Consider the following 22,537-nt stretch of genomic DNA (forward strand, 5'->3'; position numbering starts at 1 on the left):
ACTTAATGGCCTGTGTTAAGCTAATGTTTGATTTTGATGTTTCATACTACTCCATTTTTTGGGGAATGACTGAGTTATAACCACTGTATGAACCTGCAATCATTGATGCAATCATGCATAGTTTGCAAAATGGTAGCATCAACACTGAAGAAGGTATAAAAATGCATTGCAGCTATACCAGATGGAAGCCTGGCACAACTTTTAGGAATATTGTTGCTAATGTCACAATGAATAAATCTGAAAGTACAGGCAAGGACTTTACTGCAGCCACAGGACCAAATTTTATGCCAGACAGTAGGGCAAAGATTCACTTTACATCACTTCAGAAGTGTAAAAGGACCTAGAATAAGTACACCTGCAATTCATATCCTCAAAGGCACCTTAAAATCACAAGACAGTGTAACATGACCTTACACTGAAGAAGGTAATGCTGTATAAAATTGTGCTAATGATAAGGTATTGTAGTTTCACTTGTACATAGCCAGTTGAGATCAACTGCAAGTGTAGTGTTCAGGGCTGACCTTGATCAGCTACGTCAAGTTACAAAACACCCGCTTCATTTCTCCACATGGATTTTAGATTTAGACAGCTACCTCACAACAATCTTGATGTAGAACACACCTGTTCTGCAGTGAAGATAGAGCCTTAACAGAAATAAGAAAAAGGCACATCACATTTTAAGACCAATGAGTGTACAGCATAATCCAAATGTAAATGAGATCAATTTTATCTCAGTCAATTGAGTTGTGCAGACTGATGCAAAACCTAATTCCTCCCTTTGTATTTTAAAAGATTTCAGAGAGAAGAAAAATTTACTGGAGAAAATGTCAAACAAATTGGCTACATAGATATAAAAAAGTCACTTTTTTTTTTTTTTTTTACAAGATTGTATTTACAAGATTGCATCTTCTTCTGCAAGAGTTAATGCAGTTTGTGAAAGTTATTATGCCTTGGCTTATAAGCTTCAGCTGGATGTGGTGGCTGTTCAAATTTCATGACAGAATGCTAACTTATCTTTGCTATTGAAAAAACTAATGAGGTGGTAAATAGTTGCAGAGCAAGGTTACATGCAGTGATATGCAGGTTTTGCAGGTTTCTCATTATCTGTGCAACTGTATACATGTAAAAGTAACGAAAACCCAAGACAGGTAACCAAAGCTTAAGTCTAAAACTGGAGTAGAACTGCGTTGCTGTTTTCTAAAGCAAATATGACAAATTCAAGCAATCTTAAAACAAAAAAGCCCCTCAACATTTCAGCTGGGGTTTTCTGCTAGGTCTGAGGTCTCATGGTCTCTTAGGTGAAGATCACAATTAAGCTAACATAGTCAATTTATTCTCATGCTGGTTTTACTCTAGTTGAAGAAATTGCAAAATGTTAAGCAGTCTTAAGCTTTCCCTCTGTTATGCTTGTTGCCTATGACTTTTAATTGAAGGTGCTATCACAACATCCCCACCAGACTCCAAATGTCATGGATAATAGCAAACAACAGCACAAAGTGCAGAGCCCTCTGACTCCCAAGTATCTTTACTGAATATTGCAAGAAATAGGATATAATGTTCTTCAGTAGCTAGAGACTTGCTGAAATTAACTTAAATAATAGGCTTCAATTTCACAGGTTAGGCTTATATCTGGCATTGGACATGTAAGTGTTAAAAATACCAGTTGTGAGATGGTGAATGTAAAATGTTTTTCAGTGTGGTCTGCACTGATCTAGAGAAGGAAAGTTCTGAAATCAGGATTAATTTCTGTGACTAATGACAGATAAAAATCATAACTGGCAATAAGAAGTACTTTGTCTGCAGTTGATCTGAACTATCTATAAAGTGTCTTAGTATGCACTGTATGAAACTGCTCTGCTGAAAAGTGCTCAGCATGCTGCTTTAAACAAGCAGACTCAAGGATCAGTGGCATTCTTTATATCACACCAGCACTGCCAGCTTTCTTATTAAAAGGCTAAGTTTTCCTGCAAGTCCAGACATCCACACAGCTTTTAACCATTTTGAAGTGTAAAAATACATAAATGTTTTAATCTCTCACCCCAATCTCCCTTTCAAATTGCTGAATTCAAGAAACACTACCCACTTACTGAATTGCAATCTCCAGTGTTTTGCTTTGTGATTTACATTTTTGCTGTTGTTTTCAGAATCAATTTTCTATCATAAGCCTCAGTGAGATACCACACCTATTGCAAATTGTGAATGCATTATACCATCTGTGAGAAAAGTATGAAGAATTTTCTAAAAAAATGCAAGCAAGCAAAACATATTAAACAGTTATTTTGTCTGCTTGTTTTAACTATGACAGATACAGGATGTATACAAAAATAACTGGTGATACCCAGCAGGCTAACTGGTACTAAAATATTGCACATTACTCTAGCAGTTGTAGGTTAGATACAGAGGATTTTGTTTGTGTATTTTTGCTGACAATACAGACATTTACTGCTCTGTAGGAAAAAATGAATCCTACAATTCATTACACCATACAAAACACGTTTCACTCCTCCATGATGCATACGCCTACACAATATCAATTACAAGTGAATCAAATTTGGTCAGTACTATAAGACATGTGCATAACACTAAAAAGCTTGCAATCTCTGCTCATCCTGTACGTTCTTTTAGTTATACAAGTCCTCTAAATTAAAGCCATTTCATGTTTTGACATGCAACTTAAGGCTACATTTGTTTACTCTCTCTGTTCCGGTTACAACCAGGAGTTGTCACAGCTAACATCTCTGCAAATCCAGTTATGAAGTTAGGCCCTAGTTTCTACTCTGCCAATCTTTCAGCTCAGTTTTGAAATATAAATTTAGTACGAAACCAAGCAAGCCACAGAGAGAAAATTTATGTTACATATTTCAGGACTTAATTTTCTTTTCAGATTTGTATTAATAACTGTAATTCATTCTAATTGGATTCTCTTAAATATACTGGAACAAGTCAAAGCAAGTACCTAGCTTTGAAAGTGTTTACAAGTACCTAGTTTAGAAAGTGTTTTACTTCCCATATCATGCTTCTATCCAGATATAATTCCAGATAAGATCTTCATATACTAATGAAGTCAGTTAGTTCATTATTAGCCCTTACCTACTAGAACATGCGGTTACAAGGTGGATGCGGTTACAAGGTGTTTGAACAGATTGTATACAAAATGCGTTGATTCTCTGCTGATAGAAGGAAGGAAAGAATCAGATTTCTTTTATTTGCATATATATGTTTTACAAAAATAAGTATGCTCAGAGAATGAAAGAGGAGATTAAAAAGAGGAATAAGAAAGGACAGCAATGATATCTCATAGAAGAATGTGAGGTATTTAAGCATCAGCCAAATGACGCTATTTTTCATATTACTTGCAGTGGAAGCTTAAAGACTAAAATACTCCACAAGCCATTAGTTTCTTGGTACTCTGTGACAGATTAGAATACTTCTTAATCGCTAACGCACAGAAGAAGGCCAAAGCCTAGCTTTTAAGAAAGCAGAGGAATAGTGAAATTCAGCAATGCTCAGCAGGGATGCTATCAATAGATACATCACAGAATCTAAGCAATACATCAATTTTTTTTAACACTTTTGAAAAGTGCACACCATTTTCACAATTTATTAGGCCAGAGTTTGAAAAATTGCATTAAGAAACAAACATTCTGATTTGCAATCAGGGAAGCAAATTAAAAGCAAAACTGTCATGAGATTTAAATTACTTGCTCAAAGTCCTGGATTGCTGCTTTGCCTGGAGGCACTCTGAAAGCCTACAGAGCTCATCCAGAAGTTGTCTTGCTCTGTCAGTTAAATACTATGGACTGCATGAGGTTTGTGGTAATGTATTAATTCTATAGCAAAAACAAAGAAAAGCAAAAGTAAGTATTTAAATATCACTCATAAAGCATATTTAAATCTTATTCACAAGACGGTGTACCATTCACACAATTTATCACACTAGTCAACTACAGTTTCCTGTACTTGCCCACCTGTTCTGTACCAACGCTCAGAAGAATGGCTATCGGTAGTCAAAACAAACAGGAACAGGGCAAGCCAAGGATGGGTTCCCTTTGCTACATCCATGTTTCTCTTGTATTTTCACAGCATAGACATGCTTTGCCATTTTTAAGTCATCGCAGTTTGAGAAAGAAAAAAGGACTTGTAAAATAAAAATAAAATGCCAATCATGGTAGTGGATCATCTATCTTGTCTCATTTTGTATTTCTGCTGATTGACAACCAGGTGCTCTTGTAGCACACAAAGGAAAAAAAAATCAGACGTTCATTTCAAACTGAAATGTTTGACAGATATAACAGCTTTCTGAAATGAAACTGATGAAATCTCAAATAGGAAAGTCCATCTCCTGTACACAGTAGAGATTAAATTTCAACAGGCAAGGTTTACTGTCCTTATACAGATGCAGATTTCATTTATTTATTTTTTTTTTATTTATCTGGCAGTTGTTAAAAATATGGGAGCTTTACTCCCATAGTTTTACAGTTTTACTATTGGTGCATAGTCTACCTCCTGCTGCTCTGGATGCTGCAGGCTTCAGTATAATTTCAGTGTACTGTTGTCACAAACTGAAGGCAATTTCAAATTCTCTTACTGATAACACTAGTATATAACACTGGTATTTTGACCTGTATTTTTGAAATGGCGAAAGTGAAACAATGTGATAAGTGACTGAAAATTCATACTGCTATAGTCACATATCTAAAAGAAGTAGAAGAAGCATTTTTACAGTGTAATGTGAATGGCCAGTTATAACAGAGGGTAGATACAGCTTCTAGAGATAGCTTGCATCTTCCTTTTTCTTTGCTCACATTCACAGAATGAGGTATCAAGGAGCATGTAGCACTCAGCAAAAACAAAACAAAACAAAAAAAAAAAAAAAAAAAAAAAAAAAAACAGAAATACTCAGCACAGCACCAAAAACTGAACCTAAACAAAACAAACGACCACAAAAAAAAAATTAATGGTAACAACAAAACTCTTGAGTTTCACTGTATCATCTTCCCAAAATAGTCAGCTGTGCAAATGGCTTGATAACAATTTAATAAAAAGGATGTTTCTGTTGATTCTGGAACCTTTTGGATTTGATCCGTATTCTAAAGAAGACATTCCCAAAGGTAAGTAACTGTGCATACTATACATTTTTGTGGACATATACGCTATTCAGATTATATCTTTACCTATGGAAATACTTACCCTTAAAGCCCTTCTCTTGACTTCAGTGAGAAAACTGGAGTGGATCCTACTCGATACTGATAAAATGAAAAGTACAGATCATACTGGATCATACTTTTCACTGCACCACAGTCTTCACTGTTGTGTGATGCATCTCATCCAACTGTATCCATCAGTTTCAACAACCAGCTTAAACTAGCATATTTTCTTTAATGATGGAGTAAATTGTGAACCCAGATTTGACATGCAACTAGAAATTACACAAAATGAATTCCACCATAATGTCAACAGAAACAAAACCAGGTACTGTGTGCACAGGTGCTACCAGCTAAGTACAGTGTTGAAAATTATACAAAGGAAGATGCTCATTTTTTGTGAACATAATTTGCAGAAATTAGGCTAGATCCATAATCAGAACTTGGGCACCTGTTCAGATGTATTCATTACAGGCTGCAAGGAGAGGGATTGGCGTAACAATCATATTCACAAAAACTAGGACACTGAGTGAAAAGCTCCCCAAAACAGGGGCTCAATATCACTCTCCTTCAGGCTCTAGACCTTATTTTACACATCAAGGAGGTTTTCACTATAATTAAAACTCACGGATCTACACCCTTTTCTGTATCTCCCGGACCTATTCCTGTTAAAACAAGGTGTTAAAATTTTCTTCCAAAAATACTGGTAGGGGAAAACAAAGACTCACATAAACTTCAGTGGTTGAAGTATTCCACCATGAAGGTCAGTATCAAATCTTTTATTTCTCTTCAGGAATCTAAGTGAAAATTCCCTATAATAACCTCTTATATATGTCATACATAAAAGCGTATGTCCTAGAGATGTCTTCCCCTCAGAAACATAATTGCCACTGTACCTTATGTGTTTTGAAGGAGCACAGATTTTGAGACAGAAATTCGCATTAATCAGGTTTAGGTATTTAAAAGATGCTACATACCAATAAAAAAGAAGCTATAAGAGTGGGGAGTATCATTCCCAACTGAAACATGGACTTCATCTTAGATTTTTTGGTGTACTAAAAGCTATATGACATAGACTAAAGTAGCTCATTTTATAGAAAATATTGTACACAGATTTTTAACAATTTTTAACAATTAAGAAAACCAATCGCATTATTTGTAACACATGAAAACCTATGAGGTACTAAGAATATTCTGCTAAATTCAAACTCAGAGTAGGATCTCACACTTACTTTGGCTAGAAAGAATGAAGGAGAATGGACGAATATCAATTTGAGGCTACTAAGCATTTTACAGATCAACATTGATAATTATCGTCTTCCAGCAATCAGCCAGCAAGAATATCTAATTAATGTTTTTTGGGGGGGCAGTGGGAGCTGTTTTAAAGGGCTACCTAAATCTTATTCCTACAAATGTAGGGCAGGAAACAAAGAAAGGAAGAAAATCCGATAGCTGATCCTCCACGTTTAATCAAATTCAGCTCAAAATAAAATGATTTTTAATTCACCTGAGTCCCACTTCATTGCACATTTTTTTTTCAGATTTTGAAAACATTATCTTAGTGTCATCCTACTGCTTTTATAAAGTAGATAACATCAGAAAGAGATGCACATGGCATAAATCAGCAGATTTACTCCAGTCTGGACTTAGTTTCAAATGTTGAACTGTTACTCTAAAAAGTGTCTCTTTATAGCAAGAACTGAGCATATGCAAAAACAACTTTCAAGTAATAAAATCAAGATGCATACCCCCCAAAAAAAGTTGGTGTGGTATTTCATAAAAGAAATGGTAAAAGCTACATAAAAGAAAATGGTAAAACTACAACATTATCTTGTAGGAAACTACAGAAATTACACATCAGCTGCAGCCAGCTCTCAGTGTTTTCCTGGTAAATGTTAAATTACTCAATTTTCCCTCTTTATGCAATAGAAGATGCAAAAGAACCCATGCTAAAACTTTAAAACAAATCACCCACCCCCAACTCACTTGCTGCAAAAGAAACAATAATAATAAAAATAATAATAAAAAAAAGCACAGCTTTTGAGACTGATACAATTTAGACACCTCAATGTGACTACAAATTAAGATTTTGAACCAGCTTGCTTAGTATTATCACACATAATTCATGGTACTCATTAAGCTCAAAACTGAGAAAGTTTGAAAAAAAATGAGAAAGATTTGAAAGTCCAGATTTTTCTAGTAAGACCAGCATGAAATTGATATCAAAATTGGAGTAGGCCAAATGCTTCCTTGAATCCTTAGGTCCTAGAAATAATCAACATATGGTTTTGTGTGACTATAAACATGGTGCTATACAAAATAATTGAATTTGATTTATTTGATTATTTATTTTCATGATTGCACAACCAAAACAACAATGTAGTAATACCAGTTTAAGGTGTCTTATATCAGTAATGACTATTTTTGTTTCCACAGAGAGTTTATAGCTCACTAAAACACAATCCATCACAACAAAATTATTTCAGCTATACTAAAAGGAACTATTTTATATGATATTTTAATTATAAAGGACCTGTTAAGATAATATGCATTTTGTGTCAAGACAAGCACTTAAAATCTCAGTCAGGTAAGACACTAAAGCCCCTTATATTGCAAATGTTTTGCTAAAAGACAGCAAAAGAAACAAAGAGAAGATGCCCCCCAATTCAGTAAAATATGATAGCATCCATTCATTTCTTATCTACAGCCTGGGAAATCTTTTCTCAGTGAATGGAATGTTATCACAGGTAAATCAGAAATGAACAAATTAAATGCTTACATCAGTCTACTGGGATAAATCATTTCACATGCATTCCACCACAGGCTGTCAAGTCAAAGCAGTAATAAAACAAAAAGAAAGTGTTGTGTGATTTTGTGTTTCTCTCTTCCTTCAGCAAAGATATGGACATTACAGAGTGTGTGTCAGATGGTTCTTCTTTGGTAGCCATTGAGGAAACTTCTGAGTATACATTTTAAAAACCACCATAATATTTTGCCGGGGAAGTGACACCAAAAATTATGGTATCACCTGATCTTTCAGTACATGGTATGTCCACTTGGTCAGTCATATTCTGTATGTTAGGTGCAATTAAATCCTAGATTAAGAAGATACAGCACCTCCTGAAATAAATGAAACTTGAACTCAGCTGCTGTTGAACTGAATTTGCCTAGATGAGGATTGGTCCATTAGGTATTATTTATTTGCCCTTGTACAGAATACATACAGATGAAAAGTTGTATTGCCAAAGTAAGAATCCTAGAACTGATGAAGGAATCTTACTTAGGATTTGAAACTTGCACTTCAGACAGGTAGGCTGTGCCCATAAAAAGTTGCTGCATGTAAATGGGTCACAGTTTTCATATCTTTAACATCTGTTGTTTATACCCAAGAAAGCACATCAGGGGCAAGAAAATTAATTCCCCAATTGCCGTCAACTGAGTTAGGGAACAGCAATAAACAGCTTACTGTAAGCCTCAAGCTACAATAAAATTGCTGTCAATAAACTGCGGCTGATACGGTTTTGCTGTGCTAGAAGAATAGATTCTTTGGAAGTGAAAATCTGAAATGGAAACTATAAGGATTCTTCCTTGTTCCTATACACAAAAGAACATTATCACAGAATTCCAATAGTATTAAACTCTCAGGATCCAATTCACTGTTCCACATGTGCCATAAATTTATTAGCATTTATGAAACTTTGGTTTTGCACATTCAGGACAGATGAGACTCTAGCAGTTCTGATAAAATACTTTTGCATTGGAAACATTTAAAGAACAAGGAAGCTTGCTAAACTTTTGCTGTCTGTATCTGTATACACAAAATGTTCCCTACTCTAGTTTAGCATTTCTACTGTCACTATTGAAAATGGTATTATAGCTTAAGGTTATGTTCAGATTTCCATTATAACCCAGAGTTTTCACATGCTCTTAACTTTCTGAAAAATTCTTCTTTTCAGCTAAAATTTTCCATGCTTGGTCTCAGTTGAAAAATGAATTTCTTTAGACAGTTGAGCAAAATCTGTTAACCTATTTTTCAGTTATACAAGGATAGTAAAAATACACTGCACACTTTCAACATTTCTAATATTTTAGTATAGATATAGATATATAAATATATAGAACTCAAAGCAATAAAATTTTACATGCAGACATTTTTCCAGGTGACTAGTCCTCACACAAGACTAATCCATGCTAATACATACAGAAATTAAGCAGGGAAAGGAAAAGAAACAATGGAATTGTATTCTTTTTTTCTACTGAGTAGTAAAATAGGGCCAATAAAAATAATACCTTGTACAGAATTATGGAATGCTATGGTTACAGAATTTTAATATTTGCAAGTGATGTAAATTCTGCACTGCTGTTACAATGCAAATTTCCATCATCTTATGCACCTTGAAATTGTCACTCTCAGTATATGAAAATAGAATCGCTAATGTTTTAAGTTTTTTTTTTTTTTAAATATTATATAAACCCCAAAGTTACAGATTCAAATACTCCAGAGTAAGACAATATCAGCTGCATTTGCCACAGAAAGCTTGTGATCTGGACTGATCAGTGCGAGTCTGGCTTCCTTGATCAGGCAAAACGTCCATTGACTGAAAAAGGAGTAAAACAAGCTCCATAGACCTTATGTTATCGACTGTATGATTAAAAATATACCTTAGTATGGAATTCATTTTATGTGTCAGTGAAGCCCCAAATCCTAAATTTCTGCCATCAGATCACAGAAAAAAAAAACAAAAAAAAAACCACACACACAAAAAAACCAGCAGTTTTTCTTGAAAACAGCGTTTGAAGTAATTTGGACTTTAAGGATCTGCTTCAGTCCCACTACTTTAAATGAAAGTTAAGCACATGCCTAAAGGTTGTTTGCTTAAGAATGCACACTGAAGGTTTGGGTCAAAACCTGTGTTATTTGCCACTGCTGTACTTCAAATCTGATTAAATGAAGTTATTATAATTTAAAACTTGGATAACCATGGTAAATTGCCCATGATTTCTTTTGTTATTTAATCTGTTGTTAACCTAGTGACATTGAATAAGAGGTTTTTATCTGTTTATTTGCTTTTTATAAAAGGTCTTTCACAACGAAGAATACATGTTGTCTTCTTCTGTGTTTCCGTGTAGCTGTTTGGTGTAGTGACTTACTAATTTGAAGTGCATTTTAAAGTTCAATCAAATTCTGAAAAGAACACTGATTGAGAAGCCTGCATAGATTTAAGCATTCGTTATGAGTCATAACACTGATTTTGGAAGTTTAGCTATACGAGCTGGTGGTGTGTAACATCCTTTCCACACTCCTAATTATGTGAATTAGCATTTAGAACAATCCCAAGTTCAAGTATTCAAAAATGCTCTTTTCAGAGCATCCACCAGGTTTACTGCAATATAGGCACTTGAAGAAGGCTTTGGTTTTTATACTGGATATTTCTGAAACATCAACCTGTGCAATTCAAAGTGATATGTGAAGACAACCACAGAATTTCCTCTAAATTTATTGACAATTGCACAGAAATTGCCCAGCAAAAAATACTAAGAAGTTTGTATTGAACAATCTATTTCTGAATTCTAAAAGCTTTCTGACTTAGGTCCCAGTTCTAATGGACTTCTAGGGCCCAGCTCCCATTAAAAGTAATGGGATTTTGCTTGAAAAAAGTCCAAGTGTGGACTTGGGTCTCAGCTCTCTATGAGTTTTAATTTATTCATCTGCAAGATACACTGCATGTGTATTTTGCTTGGACTGAAAGAAAATTTAAATAAAAACTTAGGATACCAGTATTTCTTAGACATATACTAATCCCGTATGTCATCTTTCCCCATCTTAATGATTCCCATACCATTTCCAAACCACATAAATAAAATCAAAATATAGGTAACTTATTACAACTTGTAACATAAGACACCGAGAAAAGAATTATTTTAAACCTTAAGAAAACAGTACAGTGGCAGAGAACTAGGTATCTCTTCATGAAGGATTTTTTTTAAAAAAGTTTTTGGATATTGTGACATTAGTATTAACTACTATTTAGTGAGGTTTTTATCTTTAAGTCTGAATACTTTGTGTAAAGGCCATACTCTATAACACACCTAAAAAAAACAACCAACCAAAAAGACCTATGAAAGACTTATGAAAGCGTCAGTGCCAATGAATGCTAGCCAAAATGCAACCTAATCCCAGGAATTACAGAAAGAATAACGAATAATATCAAGACTGCTAATGATTACCACCATTGTTGGCTGTACTCCTCCAGCCAGAAGTGTTAAAAGGACACAAGAAGGTTACTTCCTGTAATATGCATGAAAAAACAAAACAAAACAAACAAACAAAAACACCATCTCCTCCTCCATGAACTAAAAATACATAAACTCAGTTTAGATAATAGTCTGTCTAAGAAACAGTAATATTTGCAGCTATACATAATATTACAGCTTTTACAGGGACTGATAAAAATCGTATGACATCAATATTTGCTGACCTCAGAAGGGTCAGCATATGAAGACTTTAATAAGTCTTCAATGGAATTTGAATCACATCCATACAAACAAATAAGACAAATATAGATATAATGGCTGATTATTAAATGAAACCAATATATTTAATGTAATGAATACAGGTAACTAAAAATATTGCCTGTAGTTTTTGTTTGTTTGTTTGTTTGTTTGTTTGTGTTTCCTTCTTTGTTTCCTCATACTCAGTTTCACAGTGCAGAGCTTACATATTCTGTCAGGTAAATCATATTTTGGATCTTAACTGCCTCAAGATACTGTGGGGGATTAAGTCTGAGTTTCTTAATAGAGTTTGGAAAGCTAATTCGAGCTAAATTAACAACATCTCTGAACAGAAAAGGAATGCGTGGGTTGGTTGTGTTATATTTTGTAACTAAAACTGGGGAAAAAAATCTGGAAACTTCAGCCAAGTAACCACTGATTATGCAGAGCTCTTCTATGCTTTTTTTTTCCTTTATTTTATTTTTAAAACATTTTTTTAAATTTATGCTGTCAGTTTGTTTATGGTGCTGTATAGCAAAGCAGCCTGCACACTATGTGAGTTCACCGCAATTTAAAGCCCTTTAGAAAGGTTAAGTTTTTGCACCAATCTTCTAAGATGTTTTCAGTGTCTCACTATAAGTATGAGTTGTCTAAGAGTAGTGAGTTTAGCAGAACTGCCTCAGAAGTGCTTGTTTTATTCTTAGTATCTTGTTAGTGTGACACCTTACAGACACCCAAAGTCAAGACACAGTTCTGGGTACATCACATTCATCTTAGATAAGGCTAATGCAACAGCAAGGGAATGACTTTAGCCTAAACTTGGCTACTGTCAAAATCTTTTTTCAATGACAAGCCTAAATGTGTCTCGCTTGATTCTGTAAGATCCACATCCCTAATAAACACAAAGAAATCACCATAACTTGTAGGGTACAATGCCAGCAGGTGTATGAACGTCATTTCTAACACCTAAAAAGTTGGTGCAGTGAAAGCTAAGCACTAGGAAAGCTGCTTTGCAAACACACGAACTTAACTACTGACCACTCCAGTGCAACTATCATTAAATAAAAGGTTCTTTGGCTGTAGTACCAGCTTGATCCTTCCCTCCCCCCTTTTCCTACCTACTGCAGGACTGGCATCAGGCCAGCCTAAACGACATAGTACCTTAGTGCCATCTACAGGCTACATTGACATTCTAATTTAGTGGCAAAAGATGAGCACCAATAAAATAAATTAGACAGCGTTGCATTTAAATCTTTATTAGCAAGGAATTATTAGACCTAAAAAAAAACTAATGCTGGATTTGGTTGAAATATGAGTTTCTCAGCCTCCTAATCCTGCTTCATATGGCGTATTTCACAGTTTAAAATGAGTTATGACAGATCACTTATGCATTACTAAGATGAGAAAATATTTACAGTGGGCTGACTTTTTTTTTCTGTATAATTCAAATGTATTCAGAGAACACATTCCTTTTTGAAAGTATGCTTTGGCCATTTTTTAAAATATGCAACAAACTGTCTATACGATACCAACTTTAATCTATTACAACACAATAATTTGAACTCAAAACAGAGGAAGACTTCTGTATGGCTTAAATATATCCTACCAACAAACCACATGCTTCACAGACGAAGTAGCTTAGAAATTCAGCTGTCTTTGTTACGGAAAAAAAATTAACCCTTTTAGTAACACTAACTTAACAAAGTTCCAGATAAGCTTGAACTGTAAAAGAAACTCAAGACAACTCAGATCAAAATTTGAAATTAAATGTACATATCCCTTCAATCTTGAAACAATCACATCTTTCTGTCTGAAATTTAGCATATAGGGAAAGAGGATTTTTTTCTTCATTAACTTTTACATTTGGACAGTCAAATAATGGGGAGAAAAAAAAAGTCTTTTTTTTTTTTCATCTTTTTTTATGCATATGTATGTGCATATGCAGGGACACAAGAGTTCTTTAACAATCAGTATTCTTCAAAACCCAAAGTTTTGGAGGTATTTAGCAAATGCGTGGTTAAACCCCAAGTAAAATTAAAGGGGTTGAGGTTTTTTGTTTGTTTGTTTTGTTTTGTTTCTTTTTTCCTTTTTTTTTTTTTCCCCCCATAATATAATTAAGCTAAATTAGACTGAAACAAAACCAAAAATAAATATACTTGCACTTTTAATACTGGTTGATCGGGCACTTGTATGCAGTACTTATAGACCAGTAAAAGTGCTCGTTTACCTGTCTGGTGTGTAAAGGGCCCTTTGTCTTGAAGCCTCCTTGGGAACTGCACTCTGAGGCACTGAAGTGATCTGAACTAGTGGAAGAGCGTTTGGAAAGGGTGTCACAACCACCAACAAAGGTGTTGTCCAACGGGAGTTCCTGAATCACGTGGTGCTTTTTCACTGAAACTGGAGTGTCAGGTTTGAGATGAAAAGCAGACTGTGGAGAGGCAGATTTGTAATGCTTGGCAAGATCAGGACTGTTAGGCTTAAAGGTTGTTGGTGGTGCAGTGCCCCAGTCAAATCTTCCTATACTTTGCTCCTCCAGCTCTGCTGGAAGGCTGATTGTCCCGTTGATAGGTTCATGAACTGCATCATCAGGTTTGGACTCCTCAATGGTCACGAAGTTCAAAAGAGAACTCTTTGGAGATTTCCTTTTCTTTCTTTTCTTTTTCTTGTTTTGCTTGTTCTCCTGATTGGGAGACATCCATTCAGCACCTTGCTTGCTCCTCTGTGCGGCTTTGAATCTGGATGCATGCCGGCAGCGAACGAGAACCGTGACAAAAATCACCACTATAACAACCATTGCACCTGCCACAATAGCAATCATGATCGTGAGATAGTCCTCATTTTGGTAGGGTTGGCTACTGTCCCCTATGTTCCGGTCCAAAGGTGTTTCCATAGTCCTGCGTATTAAGTCATAAATATAAGAGGCATTTCCAGCAGTATCATTCACATACAAAAATACAAGCACAAGAGTATGCAAGGATTTGGGATAACCCAAATCACTTATGTTGACAACTAAGCGATGCAGCCCCACATCACTAGGAGTTGGTTTTTCTTCCAGAGTGATATTACCTGTCACTGGATCGATCCGAAACAAACCCTTGTTATTTCCACTTACTATTGTGTACTTCAGTTCGGCATTCATTCCGGTGTCAATATCTACAGCAAACACTTCTGCTACCACTGATCCTGGAATTGCTGAGAGTGGCACTAACTTGAAAGAAGTATTAGAAGGCGGGTAAATGACAACAGGACTGTTATCATTAACATCCATTACATTTATGGTTACTTTTGCTGTAGAAGAGCGAGGAGGTTGTCCTCCATCAACTGCCTTCACATCAAAGGTGTAGGAGCTCTGCTGTTCTCGATCAAAAGAAACATTGGATTTTATAACTCCAGAGAATGGATCCAGCACAAAGTTTTCATTGTCATTCAGGATGGAAAGGGTCACCACTTTATTTTCCCCAGCATCTGCATCAGTCACCGTGATCACTCCCACAGTGCTATACTTTGGTAGGTTCTCTGATACAAAAAACTGAAAGTGATTATGAGTAAATTTGGGACTGTTGTCATTTTCATCCAATACAGTAACAATTACAGCTGCTTGACTCTGCAAAGGAGGGGTGCCATTGTCTCGGGCTGTAACAGTGAAAATGAATCGTTCCTGTTCTTCTCTGTCAAAAACTCTGGAGGCTGTTAAAACTCCCGTCTTTCGATCCAGATCAAAAAAGGAGGCATTAGGGCCAAGCTGATAAACAATGTCTGCATTTTTCCCACTGTCTTCATCTGTGGCACTAATAGTTGTTAAGTATAGACCACGACGGTTGTTTTCAGAAACTGACAGCTCAATTACAGGCTGGCTGAAAATCGGAGGGTTGTCATTTTCATCCTCCAGTTTAACTCTTACCAGGGCAGTCTGGTTCAAACTGGGCTTGCCAGAATCAGAAGCAACAATTTTAAAGCTGAATTCTTTGGTGCCCTCATAGTCCAACAAGGAAGAGGTCTCTAACAAATACTGGTTGTCATAAACTGCCTTCAAGTGGAAGGGGACCTCTCTCTCAATGAAACAGATCACTTTGCCATTCACATCAGTGTCCTTATCTGAAACTGTAATTAGGGCAATCTTTGTATTGACAGGATCTTTCTCAGATAAGTACACTGTGCCATTGATGGGACTTATAATGTACCTGAGGTCTATGTTAGGAGGGTTATCATTTACATCAGTGACATTGATGGTAACGGTTGCCCGAGCTGGTGTAGAGCTACCATCGCTAGCCAGCACGGTCACTTTGTGAATAGCAGTCTCTTCCCGATCTAAGGACCTCTGAACTGTGATCAGCCCTGTGGTATTGTTTAAAGCAAAAAATCTTTTGGTGGCAGGGGCAACTTGGGCACCAAAAATATATCTGATTTCTGCATTGCTTCCTATATCTGCATCTGTAGCATGAAGCTGAATTACGGAGGTGCCTACGGGGGCATTTTCTGGTATATGGACCTCTACTTGACTCTCTTTAAAAACTGGCCTGTTATCATTGACATCACTTACTGTGACTTGCAGGATAGCTGTGCTGGATTTCTGTGGGGTACCTCCATCCTCCACTTTGATTTTCATCACATAGGTGTCCTTTTGCTCTCTATCCAAGTTCTGCTGCACAATCAGTTGAGGCCATTTCTCTCCTTCTGGAGTTTCTACAATATCCAGTCCAAAGACACTCTGTCCATTCAACAACTCGTAGTGCTGTACACCGTTGAAACCTGTATCAGGATCTGTTGCTGATGGGATTGGAAAGCGACTGTTGATCAGAGTGTTTTCTGGTATGGAGATATTGATGACAGGGGATGGAAACATAGGTGCATTGTCATTAGTATCCTTTACAATTATTTTTATTTTGATCAACCTGAAAAAATCATTGGGGAGAATCACCACTTCAAGTTCAAAGAAGCACTCATTTTCTTCTGCATAGGAAGCGCCAGCACAAAGTTTTTCTCTGTCTATTCTGTTAGATGTTGTAAAGATTTCCCCGGTGGTACTGGACACTTTGACCAGAGGGGCATCCCCTGCTTTAGACACGAGTCTGTAGACAAGGCTGGCACTGGTCCCTGTGGCAGCATTGATATGAGAAATGTTCAGGTCCTTTGGTATGTTTCCTATGGGAACGTTTTCAGGCAGCTCCTCTCTAATAGTGTAAATAAGTTCTTGAGCTACAGCAGAATCCAGCCTTAAACAGGCAGTCAAAGCAGCCAACAGGTAAAAATCCCTCAGGTCCATGATAATGTTTTTATTCTCTTTGCCTGGATCTTAGGACTTAAAGGTTTCCACAGAGAAATGATGCGCGATTTGCAAGAGGAGGCATGCATGGACTGCAGGATGCATTACATCTCATTTCTTACTTGGAGACAGCACTGTCAACACAACCATACAGAACAGCATTATTGGCTTTTAAGGCATGACAAATCCACAATTTCCAGCTACTACCTGTTTTTGCAAAGACACACTCGCAATACTACATTTTCCTATTGCTCCCTTTTAAAGCAATCCCTCCAGACAAATGCACCAATATCCCATTGGCTGCATTTGCACAGAGCAAGAACAGAAATAACTACTTGCAGGATTAAGGGTAGCTACAGTTTCGACACGTACTTTCTGAATAATTTCTTGGCACACCGTGTAATCCGTAACGTGCATTCTCCCTCTACCCTCCTCCACCCAGTCATTTCGTGCAAGTAAAAATCATCCTGTACTTCTGCTGGATTGTAACTGCTATGGCAGCTGCCGAATGTCATTTGTTGTTTGCTTCCATATGCATTTTTTTTAGCTCTTGCTAACCAGATTTCTCTTTGCTTCTTGTGCCTTGCATCCCCCCACTATTGCTATCGCACTGGGAAATAACCACCCGGACATGCTGCTGCTGCAGCAGTCGTCACTGGCTACTTCACATCCCTATTGACTGACAAGACAATATCAGGACTTACAGTTTCTTACACTCTCAGCTCGACGTTTCCCCTCCAGATGTTGGATACTTCTCCTTCTGCTTAATAACCTTAAACTTTATTTGTTTGTTTCAAAACACTGTCTAAAACATGGGGCTGGAAATTCCAAATGCAACTTAGGAGCAGCCAGTATGTTTACAGATGGAGGGGGAGAACATCTCTTCTGAGTATGAGAGGAGAAAGAAAGGTACAGCCTTTCCCCATTGACACTGATCTCCCTTCAGGATGTTATTAGCAGCTGCCACACACAAATACTGCAGACTAATAATGCAGGTTAAAAAAAAAAAAAAAAAAAAAAAAAAAGCGACAGAAAGACTTATGTTTGCATGCTCTGCTAAACGCAAATTATCAGGGTGCAAGGCTCCCAGCACCTACAGTTTGGTGGAAGTGGGCAGCCCCGAAGCACTAATCTTATCTGCATTAAGCAGCACGGTAGCTGATGCCCGTGATTACTTCCAGCAGAGTGATGCAGGTAGGGATGCAGATACTGTGAGTAGGTGAGCCTTCGCCACCAACACCAACTGAATTCAAAATACTGATTCTTTCCCTAGGTAAATACACTGCATGTTGGCTTTCATTATTTCTTTTAATGAAATGCATCACAGTGTATGGGTAACTTTGCACTTACGTTGGTTGTCTACCTTTGACGATCTGCTGCAGCTAAGCAATGATCTGTTCCAGCAGATACAGCACAATGCATCTGGTAAACCACCAGTTTTGGAGAAATCAGCAGCAGCCAAACGCTTCCTCCTTGAGATATGTGTTGCTTCGGGGTGGCAAATTAGCAACTCCAGGGAACAAATTCACAGTTCTGTCGTTAGTCATCCTCTCCACGTTTCATTTCTATCAAGCGGCGATCCTTCGGGTGTTTAACATACACGCAACAGCACAAACAAACAGCAAGCAGAAATCCGGTGCACTCACTTCTTCAGATCGGGGGTATTTTCCGCTCTGCACTGCACACAATTTCCATCCCTCTCTCACCAGAGCAGAGCCAGCTACGTTAAGTCTGCAACTTCTTACTGGAAATGACAGAGTTGGTCTGGCGGTGCTTCTCTCCCCCCTCTTTATCTCTGGGGTGATAGTTACCCACAAAAAAAAAAAAAAAAAAAAAAAAAAAAAAAAAAAAAAAATCCTAGCAGATTATTGCTTCAGCGATGGGAGGAAGCGACAGCGCTTTTCCCTCCTCCCTCCCTGTCTCTCCCTTTCACGCACACTCTCTCCTTTCCTCTCTCTCGTTCTCTCTCTCTCTCTCTCTCTCTCTGAACTGAAATTCTTGATATAACTCTCAATAAGCCCAGAGGGAGGGTGTGAGCGGCGCTAAGCCCCCCCTCCCGCCGCACTGCATTGGCCCACAGCGGCGGGGGAGGCGGCTGCCGGAGCGCGGCCCTGGCATTGGCCGCCGGCCGCGTCGCTCCGCGGGGGTGGCCGGCGGGGGCAGCAGGGCAGCACAGCGCCTCCGCACCCCGCGGAGGGCTCGGGAGGGCCGAGCGCAGCCGAGCTGAGCCGCGGGGCGAAGCGAAAAAGCGGGGTGAAGCGGGGCGAGGAAGGAGCGGGGCGAAGAAAAGAGGAGCGCCCCCCCCGCTCGGGGGGGAAGGGGGCGGGAGCGCATCGGGGGGTCGGGGGCGCCGAGGCGGGCGTGGGGTGCCCCATCAGCGAGGCTCCATCGTGGGGAGAGGGTGGAAAAAATAATGATTTTTTTTATTATTATTATTTTTGTTTAGGGGGGGTTGCGCCCGGTCCGCTGTGCCCGGGGGGAGCGCTTGCGGCGCGGCGCGGGTCGCTGCTGGCCCCGCGCATCCTCCGCGGCCTGCAGCCCGCAGCAAGCACCCTGCCCCGGCCCTCCTCAGCGTGCTTCGGCTTTATATTTAATACATGCCTTTTCATCTATAATTCACGCTGCTGCTCAGACTCCAGCCCTGTCTCGGCTCCCATTTACGCCTGCACACCTTTCTCCTTCCCCTTCCCGAAGGGTCAGCCAAGATACTCGCTGAAGGGAGAGATGTTTTGCTGTTTTTTTTTTTGTTGTTTGTTTTGTTTTTTTTTTTTTTTTTTTTTTTTTTGTTTTTTGTTTTTTGTTTTTGTTTTTTTTTTTTTTTTTTTGGGCTGCTTAAACACTGAACTGGAAAACACTTCACTGTGGTTTGATAAATAATAAAAGTGAGCATTTCTCCTTCCCTGTAAATGACACAGGTAAATTATCCAGCTAGCCACAAAGAAGCATCACATGCCTGGAAGACAATGTAATAAAACGCCGATGTATTATGATATGAGTGACCTCAAAAGTGTGACAAGAAGATGATTATACTGCATTATATATAGTGCATTATATATAGTGCATTTTTCAACGTTTTCTAAAGCATGAATGAACCTTCATTTGACTGCTTTTATTGCTAGCTTTTCTCAGCTTGAACTTGCAAGCAGTATCGCACAGTACCTCTCCAATTTAGTATGCCCAGATACATGGCCATGCTTGCTGCTGTTTCTGGTTAAGCCTTTCAAATAGATGTGCATACAAAAAAACAAAGATAACATTGGTATTTGACTTCTTGTATATGCGATATTGCAACTAGAAAATGTACACATTTTCAATAGATAGCACAGGCCAGCTAGAGATCTGAGTTTCTACCTTGAAGATTTTACATTTTCAAATGCAGCCTCCTACCTTCAGATTCCCATATATACATATGGAACACATATGACACAGTGTTAAGTAATAGTGGAAGTTCCTTGTATCTGTTAGAGGTCAGTAATTTGAATGGCTTGGCATTGTGTGGTACATGCTGATACTACTGTGGCACATCCCCTTGGAAATGATACAGATACAGACTGTTAACACGCTGTGTATGTGAACATTGCAATCCTGTAATCACACGATGTGTAAAGAATAAACATTCTTAGTTTTGCAGTACTTTGTATTTGTGTCTGAAAGACTCCTATTACAGCCCTAGAGAAAAAATTGATTCTGGTTTTGATGACATCAAGTAATGGTAGCGAACGGAACTGAATCTAATAATAGTTTAAGAAAAATGTTCATTATGTAATACAGGAAGGATGGCTAGAGCCCCAGCATTGAAAGTCAAGCAAGTGACACAAAGGAGCAACCTTACTGCCAAACTGCTTAGAAGAAGAATTCTGTGAATGAATTAAGTATGCAATCCTTTCGTCTTCCAAAATACAAAGCAGAACAGCCATTAATAAAGAAGATAATTAGAACTACGAGCATTCTGTGTAATGCAGTCTGCTTCTGAAATATGGCATGTTTATGTATGCGTTAATAATGCACACATTTTTTCTGACACTAGTCATATCACAGCAGTATGGCATCACAGACGTTTTATAGCCTCATTCTAGTAACATCACAGACATACAACATTCTTATTCTAATCACACCATAGCCATTTCAATGTCACATTGTAGTCACATCACATAGCCTGGTAATAATTATTTAACTTTATTGCTAAGCTGAATAGTTTTCTGTTTGCTCAAGGATGACTTTAACTTGTAGTCAGAACTGATTACCACATGCTCATAAATGAGCTCTTCTCATGTATACAGGGTTAGCCTCATGAAAAGTTAAGGAGAGAAAAAAAGTAAAATTTCAGTGAACAAGTCATGGTTGGATTTAAACCCCAAATGGTCACAGGTCACAATAATAGAGTATTTTTGATGTTTTCTGAAGCTACATCGGAAAGCCAAAGATGTTTACTTGAAGTTCTGCCATGTTAATGTTAATGTGCTTGCTTTAAAATGCTGTAGTTCTTTAATCATGCAATGGGAAAGGCTGGGCTTCAGACTACAGTGTTTGCACAACAGATTGTAAATTGGTGTCTCAGAGCACCAAAGGGGCTAGAACTGTCATGACTACTTCTAATAATCTTGGAAGAAAATTAATAGAAGCCTGAGTCCTTGAGCAGGAATCAGAATCACTCAGTACAGCAGTACACGGCCTCTGAAATTCGAGGAACTGCCATAAAATGTTTCCAATGTTCACTTGAGTAGCCATGTTTTATCCTCCAGTAAACGTTTATTCAGTTAATCTTACATTTGGGAAAACTATGGCATTTGGTGTTTGGTCAAATGCAGCTATGTACTGTTATTTATACTGTTCCTTAATAGCCTCCTTTCTTTACCATGATGTATTAGACTTTTGTCTGCATTTAAGAACACTGGTCTCCTAATCACATCATAACCTATTAGAATGACTTTTGTATTGTAGCATATTAACTCTTCATCCACATCATTACATGTTATCTTCACTTCCATATTATTATGTATCAAATTATTTTCCATATCATATTTGACTCAAATTCTAGCATGCTAGAAACTGACTCCAATTATTCTGTACTAGCTATAGTCAAATTGCACTAAATGGAATTGCTTACATTGTATCATACTGACTACAGGCTTACACAATACATTATACATGAAACTGATTCACATTATGCTTAGCTAACTAAAGACTTTAATCTTGAAGTGTTGAGCATAAAATGCTATCATTCTTCATCGAACTGGCTCTGGTCACTTGATCATTTTGTACCTGGGATTGCCTCTTACAGTCTGTTATTAAAGCAAAATGGCTTTTCCTCTCCTGCAGTTCTAACACTTTCTGTGGAGAGCTGATTCATATTCTAATAAGTGAGCTCTCTGCATCATGCCATCTCTCTACAACACTCTGCACCTGACCTACAGCGCAACTATAGCATATCCCTTCATTCCAGTGTTCTGAAAAAATAAACTACAAACATTTGTTATGTGTGTTCCAATAGCAGGTTATGTGCTAGCTCTTTAGCAATCCTTATTATTATCCCAGGAAATTGTTGTTTTGTTTTGTTTTAAATGTTGCTTAAATCATTAGCAAGTGCAGCTTTGGTCCCGTCCTGAGTAGGAATTATTTAAAACCAAATTGCCAGTTC

General features: G+C 37.6%; 1 protein-coding gene across 11 annotated transcripts in view; it reads right to left on the minus strand.

Moving 5' to 3' along the window:
* Positions 1-18,700, minus strand: part of PCDH9 (protocadherin 9) — a 748,214-nt gene extending 729,514 nt beyond the window's left edge. For all 11 annotated transcript variants that reach the window (XM_084510734.1, XM_084510731.1, XM_084510733.1 and 8 more), the window contains exons 1-2: positions 18,250-18,700; positions 13,864-17,033 (exon numbers count right to left, since the gene is read on the minus strand). In XM_084510734.1, the coding sequence (XP_084366860.1) occupies positions 13,864-16,899 (3,036 nt within the window). In that variant the 5' untranslated portion in view covers positions 16,900-17,033; positions 18,250-18,700. The remainder of the gene's footprint in view (positions 1-13,863; positions 17,034-18,249) is intronic.
* Positions 18,701-22,537: the final 3,837 nt, after the last annotated feature.

This window comes from Aythya ferina (genome assembly GCF_964211825.1).
Source record: "Aythya ferina genome assembly, chromosome: 1".
Classification (NCBI taxonomy): Eukaryota; Metazoa; Chordata; class Aves; order Anseriformes; family Anatidae; genus Aythya; species Aythya ferina.